Source organism: Arachis duranensis, chromosome 8 (assembly GCF_000817695.3).
Source record: "Arachis duranensis cultivar V14167 chromosome 8, aradu.V14167.gnm2.J7QH, whole genome shotgun sequence".
NCBI classification, from domain to species: domain Eukaryota; kingdom Viridiplantae; phylum Streptophyta; class Magnoliopsida; order Fabales; family Fabaceae; genus Arachis; species Arachis duranensis.
In genome coordinates, this window is record NC_029779.3 from 34,830,482 (window position 1) to 34,857,503 (window position 27,022).

At 32.1% G+C, this 27,022-nt stretch overlaps 3 protein-coding genes across 3 annotated transcripts; 1 reads left to right on the forward strand and 2 right to left on the reverse strand.

Annotated features, from left to right (window-relative positions):
- Positions 1-5,248: 5,248 nt before the first annotated feature.
- On the reverse strand, positions 5,249-6,214 carry LOC107462423 (thioredoxin-like protein CXXS1). The gene is made up of 3 exons (XM_016081001.3): positions 6,051-6,214; positions 5,772-5,894; positions 5,249-5,497 (listed from the first exon to the last, which is right to left on the reverse strand). The coding sequence occupies exons 1-3, from the start codon at positions 6,150-6,152 to the stop codon at positions 5,249-5,251; spliced, it is 474 nt and encodes a 157-aa protein (XP_015936487.2). The 5' UTR covers positions 6,153-6,214.
- Positions 6,215-9,273: 3,059 nt separating this feature from the next.
- Positions 9,274-10,910, forward strand: LOC107462422 (photosynthetic NDH subunit of lumenal location 3, chloroplastic). The gene is made up of 3 exons (XM_016081000.3): positions 9,274-9,676; positions 10,260-10,546; positions 10,633-10,910. The coding sequence occupies exons 1-3, from the start codon at positions 9,358-9,360 to the stop codon at positions 10,747-10,749; spliced, it is 723 nt and encodes a 240-aa protein (XP_015936486.1). The 5' UTR covers positions 9,274-9,357; the 3' UTR covers positions 10,750-10,910.
- Positions 10,911-13,232: 2,322 nt separating this feature from the next.
- Positions 13,233-14,237, reverse strand: LOC107462294 (uncharacterized). The gene is made up of 3 exons (XM_016080872.3): positions 14,179-14,237; positions 13,418-14,081; positions 13,233-13,340 (listed from the first exon to the last, which is right to left on the reverse strand). Exons 1-3 carry the CDS (start codon positions 14,216-14,218, stop codon positions 13,322-13,324), a joined length of 723 nt encoding a protein of 240 aa, XP_015936358.2. The 5' UTR covers positions 14,219-14,237; the 3' UTR covers positions 13,233-13,321.
- Between the last annotated feature and the right edge of the window lie 12,785 nt (positions 14,238-27,022).

The following is a 27,022-nucleotide window of genomic DNA, read 5'->3' on the forward strand; positions in this document are numbered from 1 at the left end:
TGGAAAATGGTTTGGATACACAGAAGAGCACTTTCTACACTTTACATTTTCTTTGCTTGTACTTAGCTTAATTTTACTTTTATGCGCTTTCATCTTCTTTTGAGTTTTCTTGAGCTATGATTAACTAAACCCCACTTCATTGGGGAAAGGAGCTCTATTGTAATTTGATGCATCAATAGTAATTCTTGTCTTCTTCTTCTCTTCATCTCTCTTTTGATTTGCTTGAAAGATTTTCATTCTTCATTCTAGTATTCAATTATCTTGGAAAAGAGATTGAATATACATGGATTTTATTTGAACCTTGAAAGAGGAATTATGGAAACATGCTAAAAAATCTTTCTCATACTTGACTAGTTTTGGGGTTGGTCGGATATAGTGACATATAATTCTCCCAATACTTGGATCCAGAAGAATGTGTGGTATAATCAGTGACCAAGCTTCATCTCTTCTCATGAGCAATTAGATCAAGGAATTGGCAATTGTTCAAGTTTAGAGTGATTGATTGCCAAGAAATTGGAATTCAATCACTCATGATTGCCAAGAGATCAACGAGTTGCAAGATTGAGGAAGAGATGAGAATGTATTGATCCAGAGAATACAATATCTCCTGAACCCAATGATCTTCCCTATTCTTATCTACCCATTCTTTTACTTTGATTGATTATTGTTCATCACCCCTATTCCCTTTGATTTCCATTATTTAGTTTTCTTTACTTTATGCAATTTACATTCCCACCAATTTACCTTTTCGCTCTTTAATTCAGTCATTTACTTTCAAGTTTATTTACAATTCTGTCATTTATCTTTCTGCACTCAATACCCATTAATGAATTGTTTAACTAGAATATTCAGTTGACTAAAGTTGCTCAAGCTATCTATCTTTGTGGGATTCGACCTCACTCTTTGTGAGTTTTTACTTGACGATAATTTGGTATACTTGTCGAAGGAAGATTGTAGTGATACAAATTTCCATGATCAAGAAATCAAAGAATGTCTAAAATACCTGCTTCTGAATACTTTAGTCACTAGAAAATTTGGTCTAGTCATCAATCTCCATCCCTGTTTTTCTAGCATAGCAAGATTAAAGCTTTTAGGTCCTTAAACTCCAAGCCTCCTTGATTTTTTGGTCTACATAGTGTATCCCACTTAATCCAGTGAAGTCTCTTTTCTTCTTGTTTCTGCCCCACCAAAATTACATAAGCAGTCTTTGAGTTTCATCTATGACAATTTCAGGCAGTTTAAAGCACCTCAAAATGTATATCAAGATAGCCGTACTTACAGATTAATTAGACCTTCACGATCACTAACCGATAGTAACGATTTTTTCTAGTGCTGTAATTTTTTTGCAATTTTATCTTTGACATAAGCGAATGTTGCTTTTTTTTATTTCTGAATTGTTGTTGGTAAACCTAGATATTTGTCTTGAGCGCCAACATTCAGGACTTGAAGAATGGTTGCAAAGATCTTTCTCTCTATTTGCGATTATATTCCGACTAAAAAACACAGCAGATTTATTCAAGTACACCTCCTGCCCACTTATACTGTTGTAGTCATTCAAAACCTGTATTATATTTTGGCATTCCTATGAATTTGCTTTGCAGAAAATTATAAAGTCATCTGCAAAAAATAAATACGTGACAGTAGGCAACTGCTGTTTAATCTGAACCCGACAATATCATTATTTTGTTCTCTTTTGTGTAGCAAATGGGAGAGTCTTTCTGCGCAAAGAATGAAAGATAGGGTGAAAGAGGATCCCATTATCGGAGACCTCTTGTAGGTTTAAAGAAACCGGTTGACCATCTATAGTAACAGAATAGGAAACAATAGTTACACACTCCTTCATCCATCCTATCCGTCAATCACAAAACTCCAATTGACTTGTAACCTTCCATAGGAAGCATCATTCCACCTTGTCATATGTTTTGTTCATGTCAAGCTTCAAAGCCAATTCCCGTCACCAAATTTTTATTTTTCAGAAAATACATGTACTCATGTGCTATTAGGACATTGTCACTAATCAACTGCCCTTTTATGAATGCACTCTGGTTATCACCGATCACCCGATTCATTATAAATTACGTATGATGTATCAAGACTTTTGAAATAATTTTATAGAAGACTAAGCTTAAACTGATAGGTTGTACCTGTGACATGATAGCAACTTTAGGTATTTTAGGAATAAGACAAATGAGTTTATGATTGAAAGACCTCAGCATTCTTTCATCTAAGAAAAAAATTAATAACTGCTTTTATAACATCTTCTTTAATAGTATTCCAAAAGAATTGATGGAATTTTGTCGTAAAATCATCGTGTCTCTCGGAGTTGAGAAGGAATTGATTGAAAAGACTATCCTCTTAATCTCCTGTTCATTAATTGATCTTATAAGAGACCAATTATTTTATAATTAACTCAGGATTTGATATATGGATATAATATTTTAGATATTATTGTGTTTGTTTAATTTTTATTTTTTTATTTTGTTTAATTTTATTCAAATAGTTTAATTTTTTAATTTTTTAATTCAATCTAATATAAATAAACATACTCGTATTATTATATTATTTAAAGATTACAAAAAATTAATTAGGCATTATTCCTAGTTAACTATACAAGTACAATACAAGTACATTTATTTGTATTAAATTAAATTAAATTATATTTTAGTTATATTCATCTAAATTTTAAATTTTAAAATTTAAAATTTTAAATTATTTAAATAATATTATATAAAACCAAAAAAATCAAATCAAATCAAATCAAATTGTAATATATCTTATATACATTAGACTTTTTTTTTGCTTTGTCCTAAATACACAACATCCTAAATATGTATACATCTACGCAAATGTAACATTTTTTTTAACTTGTAAGTTGTAACATACTTCGAATACAGGATATTTGAACTCTATATTTAATTATTTTATCCAGTGTATTCAAGATGTATAATAAAAATATAAAATCATAAATTTTCTAATTATTACACATTTTAATAAATAAAATATTTAAATAATTTAAATAAAAAATTCTTTACCAACAGAGCCTATTTTTCATGTCATAGATACAAGAATAATTTTATTTTTTAGTAGATTTATTAATATTTTAAATATTTGTAGATAAAATATGTTAAAATTATAAATATAAAAAGAATATAAAATTAATTCCAAATTAAAATTAAAAAAAATTATAAAATTATAAAATAAAAAATTTATTAACTTAATTTTAAATAAAATATTTTTTTTATTTTATATTCTCTCATTCGATTTCTTTTCAAAATATCTCCGGTCTTCAAAAATTCCCTCCAAAAAAAATATGAAATTAGTTGTGCATCAAAAATAATAGCTTACATTTTTCTTTTTTCTCTCTATAAATTGATACTAAGAGGATTTATCTATCCCGACTCAACAAATTAGGATACATATTATTTGATGATTATTTTATTCTCACTAAGTAAGTAAGTATGCATGCCTTTTTCTTTCTAATTTAATTTTTTTATATTTAAAATTTTAAATTTGATACGGCAGTTACAAATTTAATATCATAATTTGGCATTATGTATCATAATTAGACACGGAGAATGCTAGGGGGACAATGAATTTATTGAACAATATGAACAACCACCAATTAAATAAAAACACACTACATCTCCAAATTAATCCGTACACTAGTAAAATAAACATCTGATATATCTATTGTTTACATTGTTTAATATTTTCATTGTTCACCTATACTTTTCTAATTAGACACTTTATATTATAACTCGATATTATATGTTATAATCAAACTCAATAAATTACATTCTAAAATAAAAATGTCTGACCAAATATTCTCGCTTATTAAAACTTAATAACTGCTCTTTAATTTAGATGATCAACAGTACTTATAACTGATCTTTTATACTCTACCTATAAAAATATAATATTTTATCTTTAATTAATATATACATAAATTTACAGTACTAACTTAAATATCAGAATATTTTTTATAGGTACACTTCCTCTTTTGCTAATATTCTTAGTGATGTAATATTTTTCTGGACAAAAAACTCAAATCTTTTTAGTTTATAAATCGACGATAACAGCTCAGAGTCGACTTTCAAAAACCCCGTTACGTTCAGCTTACTCACAAAAGAACAAAACTACTCAAAATCAGTTAAAACTTAAAAAAGAGAGAGAGAGAGAGAGAGAGGTGTCGTTCTAGCTAATAATGAGTCATTGATTCATATTTAAACATCAATTCATATCTAAAATAATGAAATGAAAGCATGTTACTATACTATTTTCCACGTGGCCATATCTAGTATGGTTGTGAGACAATATCTTGGTTGGGATTTTATAATGATCTGATATATATCGGAAAGGGAAATGCAACAAGTTGATTATTGAGTGGTACGGTCATGTTTCAAATATGAAAGCCTTCAATTATGATAGAAAGATCAACCACTGGATTTTTGAACCACTTTTCATTCCCATGTTTCGCACATGGAGCAAATTAAATAAATTTATTAAGTCAATTTTTGTACTGGTTATTATTCGGAAGATTTTTTAAATCAATTATTATTACCTAGGTGTGTAACTATGGTTTAAACTTCAAACATGAAATAATTGACTTGGTCTATGAAGATCCAACCAGTTGGCATGGTTGGAGTGATTAGTTTAGAAACAATATTATTTAAGGAGAAAAGAATATGCTAATTGCTACTTGCTACCTAAAGCTTTAGAATTTTTTCCCAAGCCAATTTATTAAAATATATAAGACACTATTATTTTTTGAATTTAATTTTGACGTAATTATAGTATAAATTATACAATTATTTAATTATATTCATTTTTTTATGATTATTTACATAATTAATAAAACAGATAATTATTTTTATTAATATAATAATACATAATTAGTATTATGTTGATATTGTATTAAAATTAAATTTTATTTTTATTATAATCTAATAATTTAGCATTCCCTATTTCGTTTAGGGTTGACTTTGTTAAATTGACCGTAAAAAATAATTTTATGCACAATAATCATTTAATATACAATAATATTAAAGAGATAATAATTTAAAATTATTTTATTTAACTTAATATGTATATAATTTATGCATGTAATATCTACAATTACATACTTATTATATTTAATATTATTTATTTTTTCAGCAGTAATTAAAATATATGAAATAAAATAATTTTTTACTAATCTAAGTTTATTTTTAATTGATTTCTAAACATTTGTTAATTTATAACTCTTTATCTACCTCTCTCTTGCATTGCGTTTGATGAGAAAATTAGAAAAAAATTTAACAATACAAGAGAATAACCATTTGTACAAAGTCACAGTATGACATGGCCAAATGGCCACACCCGCTATATAAATATTCATGAAATGGTTCCAAATTACACAATCATCAGGATTTGCACCTACAATTTTATCAACTGCAGTTCCTCCATTCAGCAGCACAAATGTGGGCATGGCTTTGATTTCAAACTTGGACGCAATTTCCTGCTTAGAGACCCACACATATAGTTATTAATGCATAGCGCATTCAAAATTAAAAAGAAGAAAAAAAATATTAAAGGGGCTTGAATTTAATCGGTAGACTTTAAATTAAGTTCACTCAGGAAAAAAATCATGTATAGCATTCTTTTCTTTATAAGCCATGTAAGGAAAAAAAAAGATTACATTAGTAGTAATTAGTAATTACTTACTATACTAACTAATTACAAACTCAATTATAAAAAGTGGAGTTTTGTGAGGGAAAATTAAACAAAATAACCTTAAACTCATCCACATCCAAATTGAGAAACATGGCATCTTGATAAGTGGAGGCAAGTTCTTCAAACAAAGGATTCATGAGTGTAGAGGTTATGCACCAAAAAGCAGAGAAGTGAACTACAACCTGATAAGACAACATAGTTTATATATCTTTAGTTTAGAACAGAGCTATCTATCTGGTTCCTTATTACCCAATTTCATTTTTTGTAATAATTAAGCAAGCTAAGCTTGATTATTAAATAATGAAATCTAAGAAGGCAAATTGAGGAACACTACTTACAGGGTAACCTTTGTTGTTAGCATGAGAGATGTGGTGCTGCCATGATTCTTGAGATTCTATCTTGACAACCTTGGACTTTTTGAGCTTCTTTTGTCCCTCCATTTCTTCCTGCTTGCTATTGCTTCCTTCAAAAGGGTCTATATATAAAAGTGAAAAAAATAAAAAAAAATTAAATCCTTTTGGCGAAAGAAATTAAATGTTTGTTTTTATTTTTATAAAATATTGATTGTTGATTGGGCTTATATATTCAGATTAAGAAATAAGTAATTGGATTGGATACATAGGGATAGACAATCCTAATCTGCTTGGAAAGAATTTTCATCCATAATAATTAATAAGTTTGAACTGAATTAGTTGAAGTCCAATGAATAAAAAATAAAAAAAGGAAAATAATCTAGCTGGAATTGATGAGTTAGAAAATCTAATGGCCATGTGGTACATGCCTTTAATAAAGATATTATTATATGGTTGCCCTTTTTATCTAAATTATGTCTGATTTTGGATGAAAAAGTTATCTACATCTATCATTCATTCATTCATTCTCACATTTATTTTATTTGACTGTTATAGAAATTTAAGCTTAATAAATTATGTTTTAGATTATTTAATTAAAAAAATTTCAACTAAATAATTTAAATTATTCAAAGTAGTTGAGTTTCTACTTTATAGTTAAATGATTAAATTTTGGGTAAAATATTAAATTGGTCTTCTACGTTTGGCCGTAATCTTTTTTTGGTTTTTAAAATTTAAATTATCCTATTTAAATCTAAAAAATTTTTATTTAGCGTCCCACTGTAAGGTCAAGATTAAATAATTAATGGAATGTCTTACATAACAATAGTATAAGAATAAGGTCGACAATCTGGAGAACAAGTACAAACTCCAGAGACACAAAATCAACCGTGAATGCATTAATACATTTATTTATTATTCTCCTTCGTTTTATAGAAAATATTTCATTTAAATAGTAAGAGAAATAATAAATAAATACATTGATGCATTTACGGTAATTTTGTATCTCTGAAACTTGTACTTATTTTTCAAATTATCGACCTTGTTCTTGTACTGCTATCATGTAGAACATTCCATTAATTATTTAATTTTGACCTCACGGTGTGACTAAATTGAAGTTAAATGAAACTTTTTTTATATTCAAATAGGACACTTTAAACCTTAAAAGACCAAAACAGGATTACGCCCAGGGACAATTTAATACTTTATTCTTGAATTTTTATGTCTCATTTGAATTTGAGATTGTGTGTTTGATTTTTTTTCCATAAAAACCCCTTAAAATTGTGAGAAATATTTTTTTTAGGTTTTTTTATCCGAAGCATAAATAATAAAACTAATTTCTTTTTTCTAAAAAATAGAAAAAAAAAAGAAAACGGGATTCACAATTCATTTCCAGTTGTCATCTTCACTCACTGATATGAAAAAATTAGTAAATGTATGCGAGTTTCACAAGTCATTTTTAACTGTTACCGTCATTTTAATCCATGCGGGAATGCGGGAAATATTTCATGAAAATGGATCCTTTCTATTTTTTTGAATACTTAAAAGAATAAAGTGTAATTTTTTACTTTTAATTTTATAAGATTAAAATTAAATAAGAGAGGAAACAGATAATGAGATTAAACATTATATACCATCTAATTTTTTTCCACTACAAAAAATCCACTTCTAATACCCCACTTTAACGAAATTAAGAACGTGAAAAGAAAAATACCCCACTTTAATTCCTGTAAAAAATCGGGCTGCAGCCCATTAAAGCCTGTCAATAAATGTGGTCTAAACCAATTTGGGTTGTAGGAGAAGCGTAGCATAGATGGCATATTTATATGCTTCTTTAATGTTATATCCGGGTCTAAGTCCCAGTCCTACTTAAAGCATAGGGTATGTGAGTAGTGTATAATGACCAATATTGTTTATTTGATAGTTTTAATTTTTCAAACCCAATTTACTTTTTTAAGAGTTAAACAAAAGTCATTTTTTTGTAGGGTCATTGAATAGTGTATATTTAGATAAATCTAAAATTATATTCTAATTTTATGATTAATATCTTATATCATGACCGAATGAACAATTTGTTCCTTGTAACTTGTAAGTTTTATTCATTTTTATATCATTAAATAAATTTGTATGTATTAAAATTTTATCAATTTAACTATTAAGTTGTTATGTTATATTCATTGATAATCAAGTTAAGTTCATCCTATTTAAAAGAATCAACCATCAATAGATATATAATTACATAATGTTTAAAATTATATTATACATCAAAATAAAATAATATGATAAAATATTAAAAACTTTTAACATTTTAAAATTTTTATATGATTAATAGTTGCTCTGACACATTTTACTATATTATTGTCATTTTAACCATTGCAAACACATTTATGTCATTTTACAATTTAACTATTGAAAACACATTTATATCATTTTCAATGTTATACATACTTAAATGTCACCCATCTTATAATTTAAATGACATATAGTCATATAGTATCCTCATCTAAAAGTTTCACATTCAATTTTCACCCTTAATTTTGGGAAAAAAAATGCCACCCTTCGTTTTTTTTTTATTTTCTGCAAATAAGGTTGGAAGTGAGCCGAGCTAAGTCGAGCTAGACAAAGCTCAAGTTCGACTCACAAAAATTGAACTTGGCTCACGGCTTGCTTCATTAATAATCGAGCCTATTTCTTAAGTTTAAACTCGGCTCATCGAAAGCTGACGAGTTGACTCGAGCTCACGAGCTGGCTCAAATAATAGAAATATAAATACATAATCTATAATTCTATATCAATAAATTATAACTTATATATATTCAGTCAGCTCATGAGAGCGAGCTTATCCAAGCTCAAACTCAGCTCATTTAATTTATGAGCTCAATTCCAAACTCAAACTTGGCTCACTAGCTCACAAGCTTAGCTTATCGAGCTATTAATGAGTCGAGCTCGAGCTAGCTTATGAGCTGGCTTGACTCACTTCCAGCCCTACCTCGGAATACCAATAAGTGTACAAATACCACCCGCTGGCCCAAAAGAATTAGGCTCAGCCCATACATACAGAAAGCAAACAAAACAAAAGTGAAAACCATAGATGACCAAAAACAATAAAAAGCATACAAGACCAAAAAAATTGAAAAACACAAGGACTAAAATTACCAAAACATCCTTAATAAACGATATCCTTTTCCGGTGGTCATGGAATGGATAACACTTTAACCACATGGATATGAGTGACACAATGAACTACCACTCTTCTCAACTCTCTCTCATTTGAATTCCTTCATCAATCATCAATATGGCTCCAATCACAAACTTGCATGGACTCTCTAAAACTTTGGCTCCCATTGTTACATGCCTTCCAAATGCACATAGGAACCTTCATCTCAACAAGAGAGTGCAAATAGTTGGAAGCAATAATAATACGGCACATGAATCAGAATCTTCATCACAAGAATCTCTTGTTGAAACTACTACAAGAAGAGCAGCAATAGGCCTTGTTGCCTCCATAGTTCTCACTGCCCAATTCCATGACAAGATTTCACTTGCTCAAGAACATACCCATAATGGCTGGTGGTATGATGATTTACCTTTGCCTCTTCCAACTGTCACTAACAGTAAGCACTCTATTATAATTGCCACTTACACATTTTTAGAGTTTTAGAATATCTATTTATTGCCTTAAAACAGCGGTTGAATTGTCTTTGTGTGATCTCAAAGTCACGAGTTTAAGTTGTCACATAATTATCATGTTATGCTTACATTAAATTTTTAGATGTGATCATTCTCTATTGAATAACTGTAATTTTTTCTTTATATATATCCATAAAAATATTTTTTACTCATTCTTGAACAGTGGTACTCTATATAGTAAATGATGGAGTTAATCATTAATAATGATATCATAATTAATTTTACACAATATATTTTGTCAGTTTATATAATTTCTATATACATACCCAATTTCTTTTGATGGACAAATAAATTGAAAGAAGAAATATAAATATGTAAATAAATTCTTGTATGTGGAGTTTAATTGAAATAAGATGACAATGTAAAGAAGTTTGATATATGCATGGGAATATAATGAAATGAGTTTGTTTTCCGTTGCTCTTATAATTGATTAAAGTTGATTTCACTTGTGATTTATGTTTATATATTTTAATGTGACTGTTGAATAGTTGTATTTGTTTTGATTAGACCTTGCAAATGAGAAAACGGGTACCCGTTCATTTATTAAGAAGGGAATATACATGGCAGACATTGGAGTTAAAGGGAGTGTTTATAGGATTAAGAAATATGCATTTGATCTTCTGGCTATGGCGGATTTGATTGCAGCAGACACACTCAATTATGTGAGGAGATACCTCAGAATCAAGTCTACTTTCATGTACTATGATTTTGACAAAGTTATATCAGCTATGCCAGTGGACAATAAGCAGCAATTAACTGACATCGCTAACAAATTATTTGATAATTTTGAAAAGGTACGTTATAATATTTAGTTTTTTATACTACCATGTTTATAAGTAAAGTTTGATTAAGAAATTGAAATTTTGTGATGCATTGACAGCTTGAAGAAGCTTCAAGGAGGAAAAGTTTACCTGATACACAATCAATCTACCAAGAAACTGAAGTCATGCTACATGATGTCATGGATCGGATGGATGTAATGTATAAAACAATTTGATATTAATTTAATCCAAACTTGGGTTTATACTAAAACAAATGAAATTATGAAAACATGGTGCAAGAAAAACTTGGTTAACAAGTTTGCAAAAAGAGGAGTGTTACAAAGTCAGCAAGTTTTGTAATTTGTAGTAATCAATTAGTTATTATTAATATTTTTAATGATGTGAGATTACTCCCGTTTCTTTTAATGATTAAATAATGGCCAAATTTTAATAAAAATGTTGATCTCTAAACTTTTTTTGGCAAAAATTGTCCACAAGTAGAGGACGTGCTTCAAAGATTTGACACTAGTCCTTAATATCTTTACAAGATTGGTTCACTGTCTTCTCCGTTATGGTAATGCTTCTTCATGGCTAAATTTTGGTAACCAGTGCATCTCTTTCAAACACCATACGCACATGTCTATTATTATTATCATTTCCACTTCCACCATTAGGGTTCTAAAGAGGTTGAAATCCAACATGCTATCTGCTTAACCAGTTAAAGAAATGGGTTGAGCTAGAAAATTGAATCTACCTTAAAAAAAAATTGATTAATCTATCTTGTTTTACTGTGAGCATTGATAGGGTGGAATGAGTAAACCTTCTAAACGCCTACTTAATTTATTTGTTATATGAAAGTGTCCAAGTCAATTCTTAATTTATAAAATTAGTTACGAACTTCATTTATAATAATGATGTTTATTTGATTGGATTATAAATTTTTTAATTTTAATTAAATTAATTTTTTTTGAAAAAAATAATAAAAAATTATGGCGGGCCTAATGCGCCAATAGGCGTGGCAGAAGGGGATTGTCCGATTGGGACCCCTATCAATATTAGCCCTTGGATCAGCAAAAGATAAAAAATAGGTACGATCTTGATGCATTGGAACACTAATGTCCAATTTTTTAACTGAAACATTTTTAAGCGCGTCCATCAAAATGGTCATGTTGAACGAAACAATTATTTCCCACCAACAATAAAAACGAATTTTTGCCTACAGAATTCAATCCATCCTAACATGAAAAACATATATGGGACTAGGGAGACAATGGACTATTTGTACAATGTGTATAATGGGCTATTGAGTTATAAAATGAACATCCCTATACTATTTTGGGGTTTAATGAACATCCCCCATATTATTTTTGGGTTTACCAAGGATCGAACTATTAACCTTTCGAATCTAGCGCTCTAATACCATGTCATGCTATCACTTATTCCAAAAGTTTCAGATGATAAAAGGTAACACTAATTGATTGTGTACTAAAAATATAAACCTTTTTTGTACACAATTATTTTTATAACAATCTACAAACATGGTCAAAAAAGAGTTAAGTTCCTCCTAAAGGTATTGGGCTAAAAGGATGGAACCCAAAATAACACCTTGAGGAGTTGAATTTCTCTTTAGTGGGAACTATATTGGTGAAAGTGGATTGGTTGGATTTGAAGTGTAAAGGTGTTATCTAGTTGAAAGAAAACCAAACTAGATGTCCCTTCACTAATGTCACATGTCAGGAGCTTTAGTTTAACGTGTGGAAATCAACTTCCTACTCCTTTTCGGTTGACAAGACTTGAGGTGATCCCAAATATCTAAAGATATTTTGAAAAGAGCAGTAAACCAAATGTCAGACTAAAACCATTGGCCAAGGGGTGCCCTCTTCATCATGGTTTTACATTATAAAAAGGACCTCAAGCCACCTCTGTAAAGCATCCTTCATCCTTCACTCTCACTATTAGTTCTTGTATTGTTTATTTGCCATTAACAGAAGTGTCTTCCTCACAAGTTTACTTACCCCTAATCTCTCACCTTAACTATTATTTTTCACTTAATCTATTTTCCACGAAACCCACCCGAATCACTAATGGTTATATCTCTAATACTCCATAACCTTCTATTATACACATTGTACAAATGTTCTATTACCTCCTCATATTTTTCCATTTTTATTTAATTGGTGGTTATTTATATTGTTTAAAATAGTCACACCTATCACTCTACATATGTATATGAAGTCATTGTTTACCTATCACTCCGCTTATGTATATGAAGCCTACAAGTTAGGCTAACATTATCATCCAGATCTAAATCATTTTCTGTGACCTGTGATCATTTTATTTATTAATCTCGCAATAAAATGAAAAGTTCCTTAATACATGTTGCATTGCGTCTATTCAAGGTGATTCGTTCACAGATTTTAATGTCTTGACCTCTTATTTGGAGAAAAAATTAAAATAAAATTATACTTAGAAATTATTTAGTTGTAGATTGGCTATCTTCTTTTCGGGTTTATGGTGATTATTGCAAATTGGATAAATTGTGCTGATAAACTAACATTTGGCATGACAGTTTATAATAAACTAAAGTCTATAATATCTGAAATATATAGAATGTTAGTTTAATAGGATTACATAAATCCAAATTCATACTATGTAATTTAAGATTTGTCCTCAAACTAATATTTAGCATGACTAAAATTTTAAACAGGGTTCTATTAAACCGCCCTTAGAAGATAAAGAGTAAAGAGTAGAGACTAATGGAATTAGATAAAAAAAATCTAGCATAGAAGGACTTGTGGAGGAATAGAACTAATGTCGACGCCCAAATCTGAAAAGATAAGAATGAAGTGAGTTTTACATAACAGGAAGAGAACGTGGAAGTTACTGTACTGTACACATGCATACCTTGTTCGGGTTTGATGCTCACAAGAACTCGATGAAGAAGTTGAAGCGACAGGAGGAGGAGCAGGATCATTTGGCAGCTGAACATTCTCATAAGTATCTAGAATTTCTTCATTCATAAATATTGGCACTACATACTGCACAACTCCATTATACCTAATCTTTCCAAAACCATTCTTTCCCCATTTCGTACCAAAACTATTCTGAAACTGCCAAATTCCTTTCCCATCATCGTACCCAACCAAACACACGTTATGGAAACCGTTACTTGGACTGCTTCTATCACGTTCATACGGCATCGGAACGGAGTCCGAATAAAAATCTAGGTTGATACGAATCGTCGCTAAGACCGGGCCTTTCTCGCGGATGTAGCTCTTCACTTCCTCCATTTTGGTTCTTGGGATTCTTCTGATGCCTTTGATTTTGAACCGGCCGGTCCACTCGGACCCGGGTATTTCATCTCCGGTTGGGGATAAAGGTCGGGACCTGACTCCCACTGTGCCCATGTACTGGAGGGCCCAGAATACGTCGTCGAAATCTTTGACCGATTTGACCAGATCGTGGACGTCGAGTTGAATCAGGTTCCATTGATCTTCTGGTTTATGGAACAGCTCTGCCATGCGGAGGCGGTTCTCACACGCGCCTATAAAAGCATAGCACATGCTTGCTGTTTCAAGGGGAAAACGAAAACAAGTGTATATTATAACAACGCTATATAGAAAGGAGAGAAGGAATTAAATAGTGTTCAAAATGAAAAGACTTACGATTCTGGCCGCAAATGCAGGAATAACTCGTACGATCCATGGGGAAGGAGGGAATGTGTTGGAGAGAAAGAGGAGAGCTGTGTATTAGAAAAAGATTCGAATCCTCTCAATTTTAAATTTTACTTTAGAAAAATATTGGATGGAAGTTGGGAAGTTGGGAGAGTAGTGTATTATGAGAGTGGAGGGTGGAGAAGGAGAATGGTGTGATATTGAGAGACGGATGGCATGTGTATCTTAGTCAAGACTCCTTCCCATGAAGACTCAGCTAAAAAATAATTTTTTAGGAGACCAAAAATTTTCTTATAAAAAATACATAATAGCATTTATGTTGAAACAAAATTTATAAATATCATTATCTTTAAAGTTTGATAAAAAATAAATAATTTTATAAATAAATTTTATGAAATACTTTAGAGTGGTAACTTTTGAATTTTGAATACTTAAAATTTTTAATAATTAAATTAGAACAAAATTTAAACCATTTTTACTATTTTTATTGTCTAATTCTAAAAAATTTAGATAAACTCATTAGATGTAATTTTTTAAATATAAAAACTGTAACGTATGTAAAAAAAAATATAATTACAATTATAAAAATTAATATAATACTTATTGAATATTTAAAAAAAATCAATTAAGAAGTCAATAAAATAGTATTAAATTAATATTTTTGTTCATAATAATATTATGAAAATATAAATATTTTAAATTTACATTGATTCTGTTTGGATATTATAAATTATGGCAAAAAGATTTATAAAATCAAACTAGTTTTACAAAAAAATTGTAAGGGACAAAATGTCAGTCATGTCATGGTAAATTTGAGAAGGTTAGATTTAACGGTGCTTGTATAGTTTTTTGGAGTGTTTGAAAATGCTCTAGATGATTTCGAAATGTTCTAAAATATTCTAGAAGACCTTAGAATACCTTAGAAGATTCTAGAAGATTCTGAAAAGTCATAGAGTATTCTAGAAGAGTATGGATGTATATAGTAGTTTGAAGAGTATTATGAAATAATCTAAAAGTATTTAGAAAAATATAGTATGATAGATATTTGTAGTAAAAATTTTGGATGATCAATTTGGACCGTTGATTAAATTTAATCTTAACCATCCATTGAGAAGGTGGGGGACGAGAGTTAGAGTTTGAGTGTGTGAGTCATTTGTAACAAATACTTGAGTAATAAAGTATTCTTTTCACCAAAGCTTCCTTTCTCTTGTGTTCTTAGCTTTCTTGCTAAATACTGAGGGTTAGACTTACTTGGTCTTAACTCAAGAGGTTGAGTAAGTCCGAGTGCCGGTACAGAAGTATTGGAGTGTGTCCAAGGCTTTGACAATTTAGCATCAGACCAAGTTTTGAGAGGGAGCACAAGTGATTTGTGGGTATGGCTTCTAGTGTAACCATGGTGCATGTTGAGTCTCAAAGGAAAAAGAATGTTATTCCTTCTCAATGGAGAGGTAAGAAGGTCCATTTTTCAAGTGAGCTTAGAGGTAAGGACTCTAACTTCTTAGAAGAGAGATTTTCTATATTGGAAAATGTTCTATCCTCTATGGATGAGCGCTTCCAAAGGATAGAACATGACAAGGAGATCCTTGAAGCTCATGTGTTAGGAGAACTAGATGCTTTCAAATAAAGCATGCTCCAAATCAAAGAGAAGTTTGATAATTCCTTGAAACTATTTGAGAAAGTTCGAGTTTGGTTCGAGGAGGCCAAATCTTGACCGTCCATTATAAGGGAGACGACAAAGATTGATTTTCCTAAGGCAAAGGAGTTCAAGGGCATGAGAGACGCTCGAGAGGTGGAGAACTTCCTATGACAAATGAAGAGGTACTTTAAAGGCCAAAGGATAGTCTAAGAAGCAATAAAGGTACATCAAAGGCACCTTATGACGCACCAATCTTGTTCCAAAAGAAACACGATGGTTCGTTGAGACTATGCATCGACTATTGAGCACTTAACAAAGTAACCATTGAAAACAAATACCTTATTACTTTGATAGCCAATTTGTTTGATCAACTTGGTAGAGCTAAGTGGTTCTCAAGGCTGGATTTGAGGTCAAGATATCACCAAGTGAGGATTACCGATGGTGATGAGCCTAAGACCACATGTGTCATGAGGTATGGATCGTATGAGTGGCTGGTGATACCTTTTGGCTTGACCAATACTCCTGTGACCTTCTGTACCTTGATGAACAAGATCTTTCGACCTTATCTTGATTGGTTTGTAGTGGTCTATTTGGATGACATTGTTGTCTATAACAATACCTTGGAAGAACATGTAGAACACTTACGAACCATATTCAATATCTTCCGAGAGAATAACCTATATGTGAAGAAAGAAAAGTGTTCCTTTGCAAGGGACGAAGTTCACTTCTTGGGACACATCATTAAAGATGAAACTCTCTGCATAGATCAAGAAAAGGTGAAGGCTATCAAAGAGTAGGAGTCACCAAACAAGGTATTTGAATTGAGGTTATTCCATGGATTGGCTAATTATTAGCGGAGGTTTATCAAGGGATACTCTGTCAATGCTGCATCATTAACTGATCTTCTACAAAATAATCACTCTTGGGAATGGTCAAAGGAGTGTCAAAAGGCCTTTGATGAGTTGAAGGCTGTTATCACAGAAGGATCAGTACTAGCACTGCTCAACTACTCAAAGGTGTTAGTGGGTGGCACTATCAGTTCTTTTCTTTGAAAAATTGAATTGGGCCCATTGGACAGGGATGACACTGTGACTATGGGGAATGTGCTAGCACACACCCAGACATCTCTGAAATGACAAGATCAACTAGCCAACCACTAATCATCTTGTCCACCCAAGCAAATTGCAGAATTAATCAGAAAGGAGAAGCTGGGCTTACCTTCTCTTCTTCAAAGTCGTCGCATTGAAGTTGCTTAGATTTAGCCATTTCTTCTTCAGGGCTTCAGCGTCGTGCTCGTCTAAGCGTGCTAGTGCCGCCGTGCTCGTCCAGCATCGAGGTCACCTTTTTATGCTCCCCATGATTTCAAAGAATTTCAATTCAGACACAATGGAGGAAAAATAAATTCAATTGGGGGTTAGAGTAGGTATGCGGGTTCGTTGTTTCTGGGCCTGGGTTTGGTTCTGACCCCATCCAAAAAATAATAGTAATTAATTAATTAAATCGGCAGAGACTATTTTCACAGGAGGTAATAAAAAACAATTATCAGTCTTAAAGAACTAAGTATTAATGGGTGTGGATTACAAAACTTATATATTAATAATGTCATTTCTCACCTGATTGCAATATTCAACACCAAAACCCAGAAATATTCGACCGATGATAAGCATTCCAAGGTTAATTGCGAAGCCATTCAACAGTGCTCCAATAAGGAAAAATAAGCCACCCAAAAATATGGATGGCTTGCGTCAGAACCATCTTGAGGTTGTGGCAGCAAAGAAAGAAGCCATTAATGCCGTAAGATATAGAGAGGAGGTGAACAACGTGAGTAGTTGGTTGTCAAATTTACAGTATTGATTGGTAGCAGAATTATCCATCATTTGTTTATACACATCCGGAAAGAATTGAACCAAGAATGGTTCCATAGACATGACTCCTCCCCGTGATACCAAGATCATATCTAAAGAGAAGACCTCCTATGGCAGCAATAACACATGTAATTAACACGAACGCGGTCACTTCTCCCTAATGTTGTCGTCCACCAGTTTGAACATAGGGACCTCCTGCCATCTTTCAAACTCAGGCACCAGAGATGTTCTACTTAGTGATGATGATAATGGTTCGATAACATGTTTAATTTATAGGATATTACACTGGCAGCAACCTACTTTGAATTTCCAAAAATGTTGACAACTAACATTAAAATGGCTTCCAATTACTGTCACTGGTTTCTCTGTTTTGGTGATAAGCATCGACACCAAGAAAGGTGAATCGCTGGTGCCTTTTAAATCCTACCAATTTTTTCGAAAAGTGGTTAGTGGGTGCCAATATTAGTTCTTTTCTTTGAAAAATTGAATTGGGCCAATTGGATAGGGATGACAATGTGACTATTGGGAATGTGCTAGCACACACCCAGACATCTCTGAAATGACAAGATCAACTAGCCAACCACTAGTCATCTTGTCCACCCAAGCAAATTGCAGAATTAATCAGAAAGGAGAAGCTGGGCTTACCTTCTCTTCTTCAAAGCCGTTGCATTGAAGTTGCTCAGATTTAGCCATTTCTTCTTCAGGGCTTCTGTTTCGTGCTCGTCTAAGCGTGCTAGTGCCGCCGTGCTCGTCCAGCATCGAGGTCGCCTTTTTATGCTCCCTATGGTTTCAAGGAATTTCAATTCAGACACAGTGGAAGGAAAATAAATTCAACTGGGGTTAGAGTAGGTATGCGGGTTCGTTGTTTCTGGGCCTGGGTTTCGTTCTGACCCCTCCAAAAAATAATAGTAATTAATTAATTAAATTGGCAGAGACTATTTTCACAAGAGATAATAAAAAATAATTATCGATCTTAAAGAACTAAATATTGGCGGGTGTGGATTAGAAAACTTATATATTAATAATGTCATTTCTCACCTGATTGCAATATCCAACACCAAAACCTAGAAATATTCGACCGATGATAAGCATTCCAAGGTTAATTCCGAAGCCATTCAACAGTGCTCTAATAAGGAAAAACAAGCCACCCAAAAACATGGATGGCTTGCGTCCGAACCATCTTGAGGTTTTGGCAGCAAAGAAAGAAGCCATTAATGCCGCAAGATATAGAAAGAAGGTGAACAACGTGAGTAGTTGGTTGTCAAATTTACACATTTGGAAAGAATTGAACCAAGAATGGTTCTATAGACATGACTCCTCCCGTAATACCAAGATCGTATCCAAAGAGAAGGCCTCCGATGTCAGCAACGACACATGTAATTAACACGAACGTGGTCACCTCTCCCTAATGTTGCCGTCCACCAGTTTGAACATAGGCACCTCCTGCCATCTTTCAAACTCAAGCACCAGAGATGTTCTTCTTAGTGATGATGATAATGGTTCGATAACATGTTTAATTTATAGGATATTACATTGGCAGCAACCCACTTTGGATTTTCAAGAATGTTGACAACTGATACTAAAATGACTTCCAATTACTGTCACTGGTTTCTCTGTTTTGGCGATAAGCATCGACATCGAAAAAGGTGAATCGCTGGTATCTTTTAAATCCTACCGAATTTTTTGAAAAGTGGTTAGTGAGTGCCAATATCAATTCTTTTCTTTAAAAAATTGAATTGGGCCATTAGACAGGAATGACACTGTGATTATGGAGAATGTGCTACAGACATCTCTGAAATTACAAGATCAACTAGTCAACCACTAGTCATTTTGTCCACCCAAACAAATTGTAGAATTAATCAGAAAGAAAAAGTTGGGCTTACCTTCCCTTCTTCAAAGCCGTCGCATTGAAGTTGCTCAGATTTAGCCACTTCTTTTTTAGGGCTTCAGCATCGTGCTCGTCTAAGCGTACTAGTGCCGCCATGCTCGTCCAACATCGAGGTCACCTTCTTAAGCTGCCCATGGTTTTAAAGAATTTCAATTCAAACACAGTGGAGGAAAAATAAATTCAATTGGGGATTAGAATAGGTATGTGGATTCGTTGTTTCTGGACTTGGGTTTGGTTCCACTCTGTCCAAAAAATAATAGTAATAACAATAATAATATGTATAGTAATTATTTTTATTAGTATAAAAATTATCATACTTTATTATATCAATAATAATTTCTATAATATCTTATATATGGTCAAAATATTACAAAAAAATAAAATAAAATGAATGTTTAAATTGGACGTTCTTTCGATCAATGATTTATAAGTATTTTCACAAAAACTGCAACTCTAATTTTCGCATTAAACTATTAAAGTCATTCTTGCATGGCTAATTATTAGTTTATTAGTGTCTTGATGGAAAACTCAACTATACTTTTATATTAAACCATTGTTATATCGTTAATATTAATCAATTAGTGAATTGTAATAACTAGCATCCCAGATACTATTATTTTAACTTTTAGGTGATATAATTTATTAACATACACGTTAATATTTATTTTTTAAAATTTTAGGTGTTAATATAATTTATTAAATCAAAATATTAGAATTATCAATAATGTTGAATGAACAAATATTTTTAATAACTAAGTTCAAACATATAATATTATACATAATTAAGCATACTTAAGTGTTTCTTTTCTTTAAAGATTTGTACCGTTCAAATACTTTTTTAACAATTTTTTTATTTTACCTTTTTAAGAACAAGAAAAACAAGAGAAAAAAAAGACATTCTTATAATGCGAATTAGTTGTGTTTATTAGTATTTTGATTAAAAGTCATATTATAATTTGATGTAAAAATGACTGATACTCTAAATTAAGATGAATTTTCTGGTGTAAAAAGAGTTGTTGTTTTTATATATGTAGAAAGTTACTGGCAATGTGAGATGAGGACAAGTGTCCATCAAAAAACAAATTCTGCACTGTGTTGCAAGTTGGGCAGAATGCATGTCCCATAAAACTTTCATTGCGGTGATAGTTAATGATAGTATAATTAATTAAAGATTTTTTTATAAGGGGCCTCCATGTGGATTTGGAAAAAAATTTATGTTTGTAGTGAGTTTATTGTTTAATGTTGACATTATTTTGAGGCATAAACTATTCATTTAAATGAATTTCAATGGGGATGCCTAACATGGACTTGTCTTATGTCCAAAAATATATTATGTATATTGTTATGATAATTATATTTGTAGTTAATTAATAATTTATATTAATTATTTAAATTATAATCAATTATATTAAATCGTTATTAAATATTATATATATTGTTATCCTAAATTATAATTAGATAAATTTGTTTAGTTAAAAAAATAAATTTAATTTTTACACATTTAAAAATAACTTTTGGTTAGGTTATTTATTTTTATCTATAAAATTTAAAAATAATAACCACACTATAAAATTAGTCATTACAAATTTAAAAATATTAACTATATTATAATTTTTTTAATACTAATATTTTTTAATAGTAAATTATTTTTAAATTCATAAATTTGAATAATATAGTTGTAAAAGAAATAGTAACTAAAATAATCTTAGTTATTTTAAGTACTTAATCTCTATGTTATATCTCTCGCACTCTTCCTAACTCCCCCTCTCTTCCATCTCTACTCGTGTCTCTCTCACTTCTCCCGTATCGCTCTACCTATCTCCCAATACAGGTTATTTGGTTATCTAACGCCATTATTGAGAAAGTTGCTAGAAGGAACGTAACGAGAGTATCATGCCGAAAAAAAATAAAAATTCCGAATTAAACTAAGTCACGGTATGATGTGGCTAGAAGGAACGTAATGAGAGACAATAATTACTCAATACTTAAATTTAACGGCTATATTTTCAGGTCATTTTCCAACACCCAAGATGTTGATTTACAATAATTTTATTGAGACATTCCACTTTTTAGTATCTAAATAAAAAAAACAAAACAAATGGAAAAGTTGCCAATGTAGTTAGACATGCCGTACGAATGATAATTAGACTATTCTTATATTCTACCGTCTATATGCATGCACGTTGGTTAACTAATTTACTCATGCTCACAACATTCTAGTGTTAATAGGATGATGATGCGGTTGGGATGGAAGTCATACGACCTATAATTTGTTAGCACAAGAAATTCATACCCCTTGTTGCTATGTTTCATCAACCACAGTGACATTTTCGGTCCTCAATCTAATAACATTAACATCTCACCCATAGAGTTAATGGACCTCAAGGCCATTGATTCTCAGTCCACCCTACATGAAAAAACACACTCTTATTGCATATCAAGAAAGAACTATTCAACCTGATTGAAATAAAAAATAGTATAGCATAACACTCATTCACAATAGTAAACCATTAATGCCCCTATCATCCAGGTACAGATACATGCAAAGTGTCATCTTAAAACATCTGACTTCCCTTTACACATACGATATTCATGCAAAGTGACTATATACTATTTTCAGACAACACATTTTCAAAAACATACTCGACAAAACTCTAGCTGAGGTTGCGAAACAGTTCCATGACCTGCACAGAGACAAAATTAAATTAATCCAATTTTTGCACCGCACCCTAATTAATGACTGACAAAACATGCGGAACACACGATAGTACAGTTTGGAAGTCATGATTACCTCCCTAGTTACGTTGGCAGGGTCCAGTAGAGGGTTCGACCTCACATTCCCGCTTTGCGTCGTTCCTATCGCGTCTTCGCTAAGACCAAGCGGGCGATACGAAAATACAAAAAAAATTGGGATAAGACATTTTAGTAAAATAAGAAAGTACCAACAAAACGCTTGACAAATACAGATTATTATTTTTTCTGGCAATATCAGATGTCATCTTTTTTTCCCTTTTTACTTTAAAAGAAATCATTTTACCATTTGGTTGTAAAAAGAATTAACATGATTTTTACACTGACTATAGTGGCCTTGAATGTGATTGTAGAACTACTTGTTCAACATGTTTTTAGATACACAAGCTGCTGCCCACGCTCAGGTGGAAGCAGTCAAAGAAACGAAAATAGAAGTGGAGAAGAAAATAAAAGCTAACCTAAAAGGAATTACAAAAATTAAGGTTGCAACATATATGGCTCTGAGGAATGCAGATATGACAGATTCTGTGATAGAAGCAGTCAAAGATGACCCAAGAAGGTGGCGTGAAGAACAAAATAGCGATCTAGGCTATACAGAAAATTAACCAACCTCGTCAATCTCCTTGCACATCTACAAAGCAATAGAAAGTCAAAGATTAGATATATAGATAGTATTAAATCTATAACAAAAAATCAGCAAAAGGGAACTATATTGGTTGTAGCAATTAAAATTTTGTCCTTTCTCTTTCGGATTTGGAGTTCTTAATCAACTACATATCCAGCATGATCATCTTACGGATGAACAACTTTCATAAAAATATTTTGTGAACGCAGATAAACTCATTCTCAAAATCTGTTTCAAAGTATTTAGCAGGAGACTATACATGTAATCAAACTACTTTGGCATATTAACATTACAAATTAGCAATTAATAACACCCTTGCTTGCTAAAATTGTGCGAACTATTTAAATTAAGTTACCATTAAAAATTGAAATGGAATGCTGTTTAAACTAACTTCTCTTTTTATAATTGCAAACTTTAGGGACAAATTTATTGGGATAAAAAATTATGAACACGGTCCTACAAAGATATATAGAATCAAAATTCTAACCTTTTCTTAGGAAACACATCACGTCTTCATCCAAACATGAGCATACCCACATTTTAGAGACAAAAAAATCTTATGGCATAATAGTTTCATCTGAAAAATATACAATGCATATCTTCACTGGCAGATTGTAATTGATGGCAGTTTCGCCCAGCTTCGGTGCTCCATTTTTTGCGCATCGATACCGTTCCACCCGCAGCACAACGCACTCTCTAGTGAAGCCGACCAATCTCCCCCAACACGCGTGGAATCACCACCCAGGGAAACTCAGCCTCGCTCCAGCGCCGTCAGAGGAGGAGCAAGTTCTTCTCTCTATCTAGGGTTTTTATTCACCCTCCGTTAAATTCATCCCCTGGGTTACCCTCTTTCTATTTCCAGCGTAGAAACCTGAAGCCACCACCAAAGCTATTTTTTCTACTCCATTTACAAATACTTTATAACAAAAAAATTCACTTCACATAGGCCCATTATTAGTTATCATAACGGATTCCTTAATACAACTTAACTAATGTACTTCATCCCGTAATCTTCTAAACTCACATGTCCCAACATTCATGGATTCACAGTCTTCTCTGCACACTGCTACCAGTTTTTTTAGAATTGATCTCATGAAGTGAACAGGTGTCATTGAATTATTCTGCCACCACATTTATATACATGTAGAACATAACTTCCTTTCTACACCAGAGAATTCACCCTAAATTAATTGGTATTTTAACTACGGTCAGACTATTATTTTATGTCGTGCTCATTTTAACATTACCTATAAGTGGTTGATTAGTGTTTCTATTATTTGTCAAACTCTAATTCTATGTCTCAATTACTCTTATTCCTCCAATTAGCATTAAATAAGTGTTTTCATTGTGTAATATTTTCATCGAAGACATGTCATTGATTTTTAGTTGGAATAAATTTTTCACCACCGCATCACTAATAAGTGAAATAAATATATTAGTGAATAGGATTTAGTCACAATGTTAATACCAGTAAAAATTTCATAATAGTAATTATTTATATTATATTAACTAGTATATTAATAGGTATAAATGTTTTATTCCATCTTTTTATTTATTAAATGTGTAAAATTATCATAATGTAAAATGAGTAAAATGAAAGAGTCTAGCAGCGGAAACGACACAAATGTCTAACACAAGAATAATATGGAAGCACTCACAACACAAGATGACAGCAACTATAACAAGCAAATATAGCAAGTAAAGCAATAACAAGAACACACCGAGATTTTAACGTAGAAAACCCCCTCAATGTGAGAGGTAAAAATCACGGGTCGTTCAGACCAATGAAATAGCTCCACTATAATCAAATGAGGTACCAGAGAGTCTCAAACAAAGCACAAAAACGTGCATATAACCAGCCAAAATATCAAAACATCAAAGCTTACAAATAAAAAGCAATAAGATGAAATATACCCAAAAAATAGAGCTACTGTCGAAGCCAATTTCTCCCTCTGCAGACCTCCAATTTAAATCTCCACCATCCAGAATGAAGAACAAGAGTTCCAATTTCATCTCAATCCAACGGTGAAAGAATGAGAAACTCCCGTTCCAAGATTACTGTGTAAAAACGGGAAACCTAATTTCTCTCTTGCGAAGCTAATTTCTCCTACTGCAAACCTTCAATCAACATCTTCACCGACCAGAATGAAAAACGAGATGATAGGAACACGCAGTTTAAATTTCAAGCCGATCCAACGGTGAACAACTGAGAAAATGCCATTTGAAATTTGCTGTTTTGGGCAAAAACGGAAATTCTGTTTTCTCTCTTCTTTCTTTCTTTTGGTGGCTACTCTCTTTCTCTCAAAAAACCTCAAAAAACTAAATTAGGGTTGTGACACTAGGATGCAAGAATACACCCCCAAAAAGTTGGGCTTAGGCCTCACAAAGGAGAGAAAAACCCAACAAATCTCCCCCTTCTCGACTAGGTGGAGGCCCTCGCCATTCCGGTGATCAAACATCATGTTTCAAACTTTTCTCTTGACAATGCCTTTGTCATCATATCAGCACCATTGTCATCAGTGTGAACTTTCTCAAGTTCCAACAACTTGAAATCTAACACATCCCGTATCCAGTGATACCTAACATCAATATGTTTAGATCTTGGATGAAATGTAGAATTCTTGGCAAGATAAATAGCACTTTGGCTATCACACAATAACACATAACGGTCTTGTTTGAAACCAAGTGCTGCAAGAAACTTCTTCATCCACAACAACTCTTTACATGCTTCAGTTGCTGCAATAAACTCTGCTTCTGTGGTAGAAAGTGCAACGCACTTTTGTAGCCTTGACTGCCATGAAATAGCTGCCCCTGCAAACTTAACCAAATAACCTGAAGTAGACTTTCTAGAATCAATATCTCCTACCATGTCTGTATCAGTAAAGCCAACTAGCAAAGGTTTCTCACTACCAAAACTCAAACTCAAGTTAGCTGTACCTTTGAGATATCTTATAATCCATTTAACAGCATTCCAATGTTCTTTACCTGGATTAGAGAGAAAATGACTCACTGTACCAACTGCATGAGCAATGTCTGGTCTAGTACACACCATAGCACACATCAAGCTTCCAACAACTGAGGCATAAGGAATTTCATCCATTGCTTGTTTCTCCTCATCAGTGGTTAGACACTGCTTGATGCTCAACTTAAAATGAGGAGCAAAAGAACTAGCAACACATTTGGCATCATTCATGCCAAACCTTTGAAGCCCCTTCTTTATGTACTTCTCCTGTGACAAATAAAGCTTTTTGGAATCTCTGTAACGAGTAATAGTCATGCCCAAAATTTGTTTGGTAGGACCCAAGTCCTTCATAGCAAAGAACTTACTCAATTGTTTCTTGAACTCATTAATACTCAAAGCATTCTTGCCCACAATCAAAATATCATCCACATAAAGCAAAAGAATGATAAAATCATCATCAGAAAATTTTTGCACAAATACACAATGATCTGAAGTTGTCTTACGGTAACCATGCTCCCACATAACAGATTCAAACTTCTTGTACCACTGTCTTGGAGCTTGCTTCAACCCATAAAGACTCTTCTTAAGCTTGCACACAAAATCTTCCTTTCCTTTAACAACAAAGCCCTCCGGTTGCTCCATGTAGATCTCCTTATCTAAATCACCATGAAGAAAAGCTGTCTTCACATCTATTTGCTCAATCTCCAAATCAAGAGATGCTGCTAATCCAAGCACAGCACGAATCGATGACATCCTCACAACAGGAGAAAAGATCTCCTCATAATCAACACCTTTTATCTGGCTAAAACCTCTAACAACCAATCTAGCCTTATACCAAGGCTTAGAATTGTGTTCTTCATTCTTGATTATGAATACCCATTTGTTCTTCAAAACTCGCATATCCTTCGGTAGCTTCACCAACTCATAGGTATCATTCTCAAGCAAGGACTTCATTTCTTCTTGCATAGCTTTAAGCCATTGAGCTTTGCTTTCATCTTCAACAGCCTCTCCAAAGCATTCAGGTTCTCCCCCATCAGTCAACAAAACAAACTCATGTGGAGAATACCTTGATGAAGGCTTCCTCTATTGTAGACCTTTGGAGTGCATT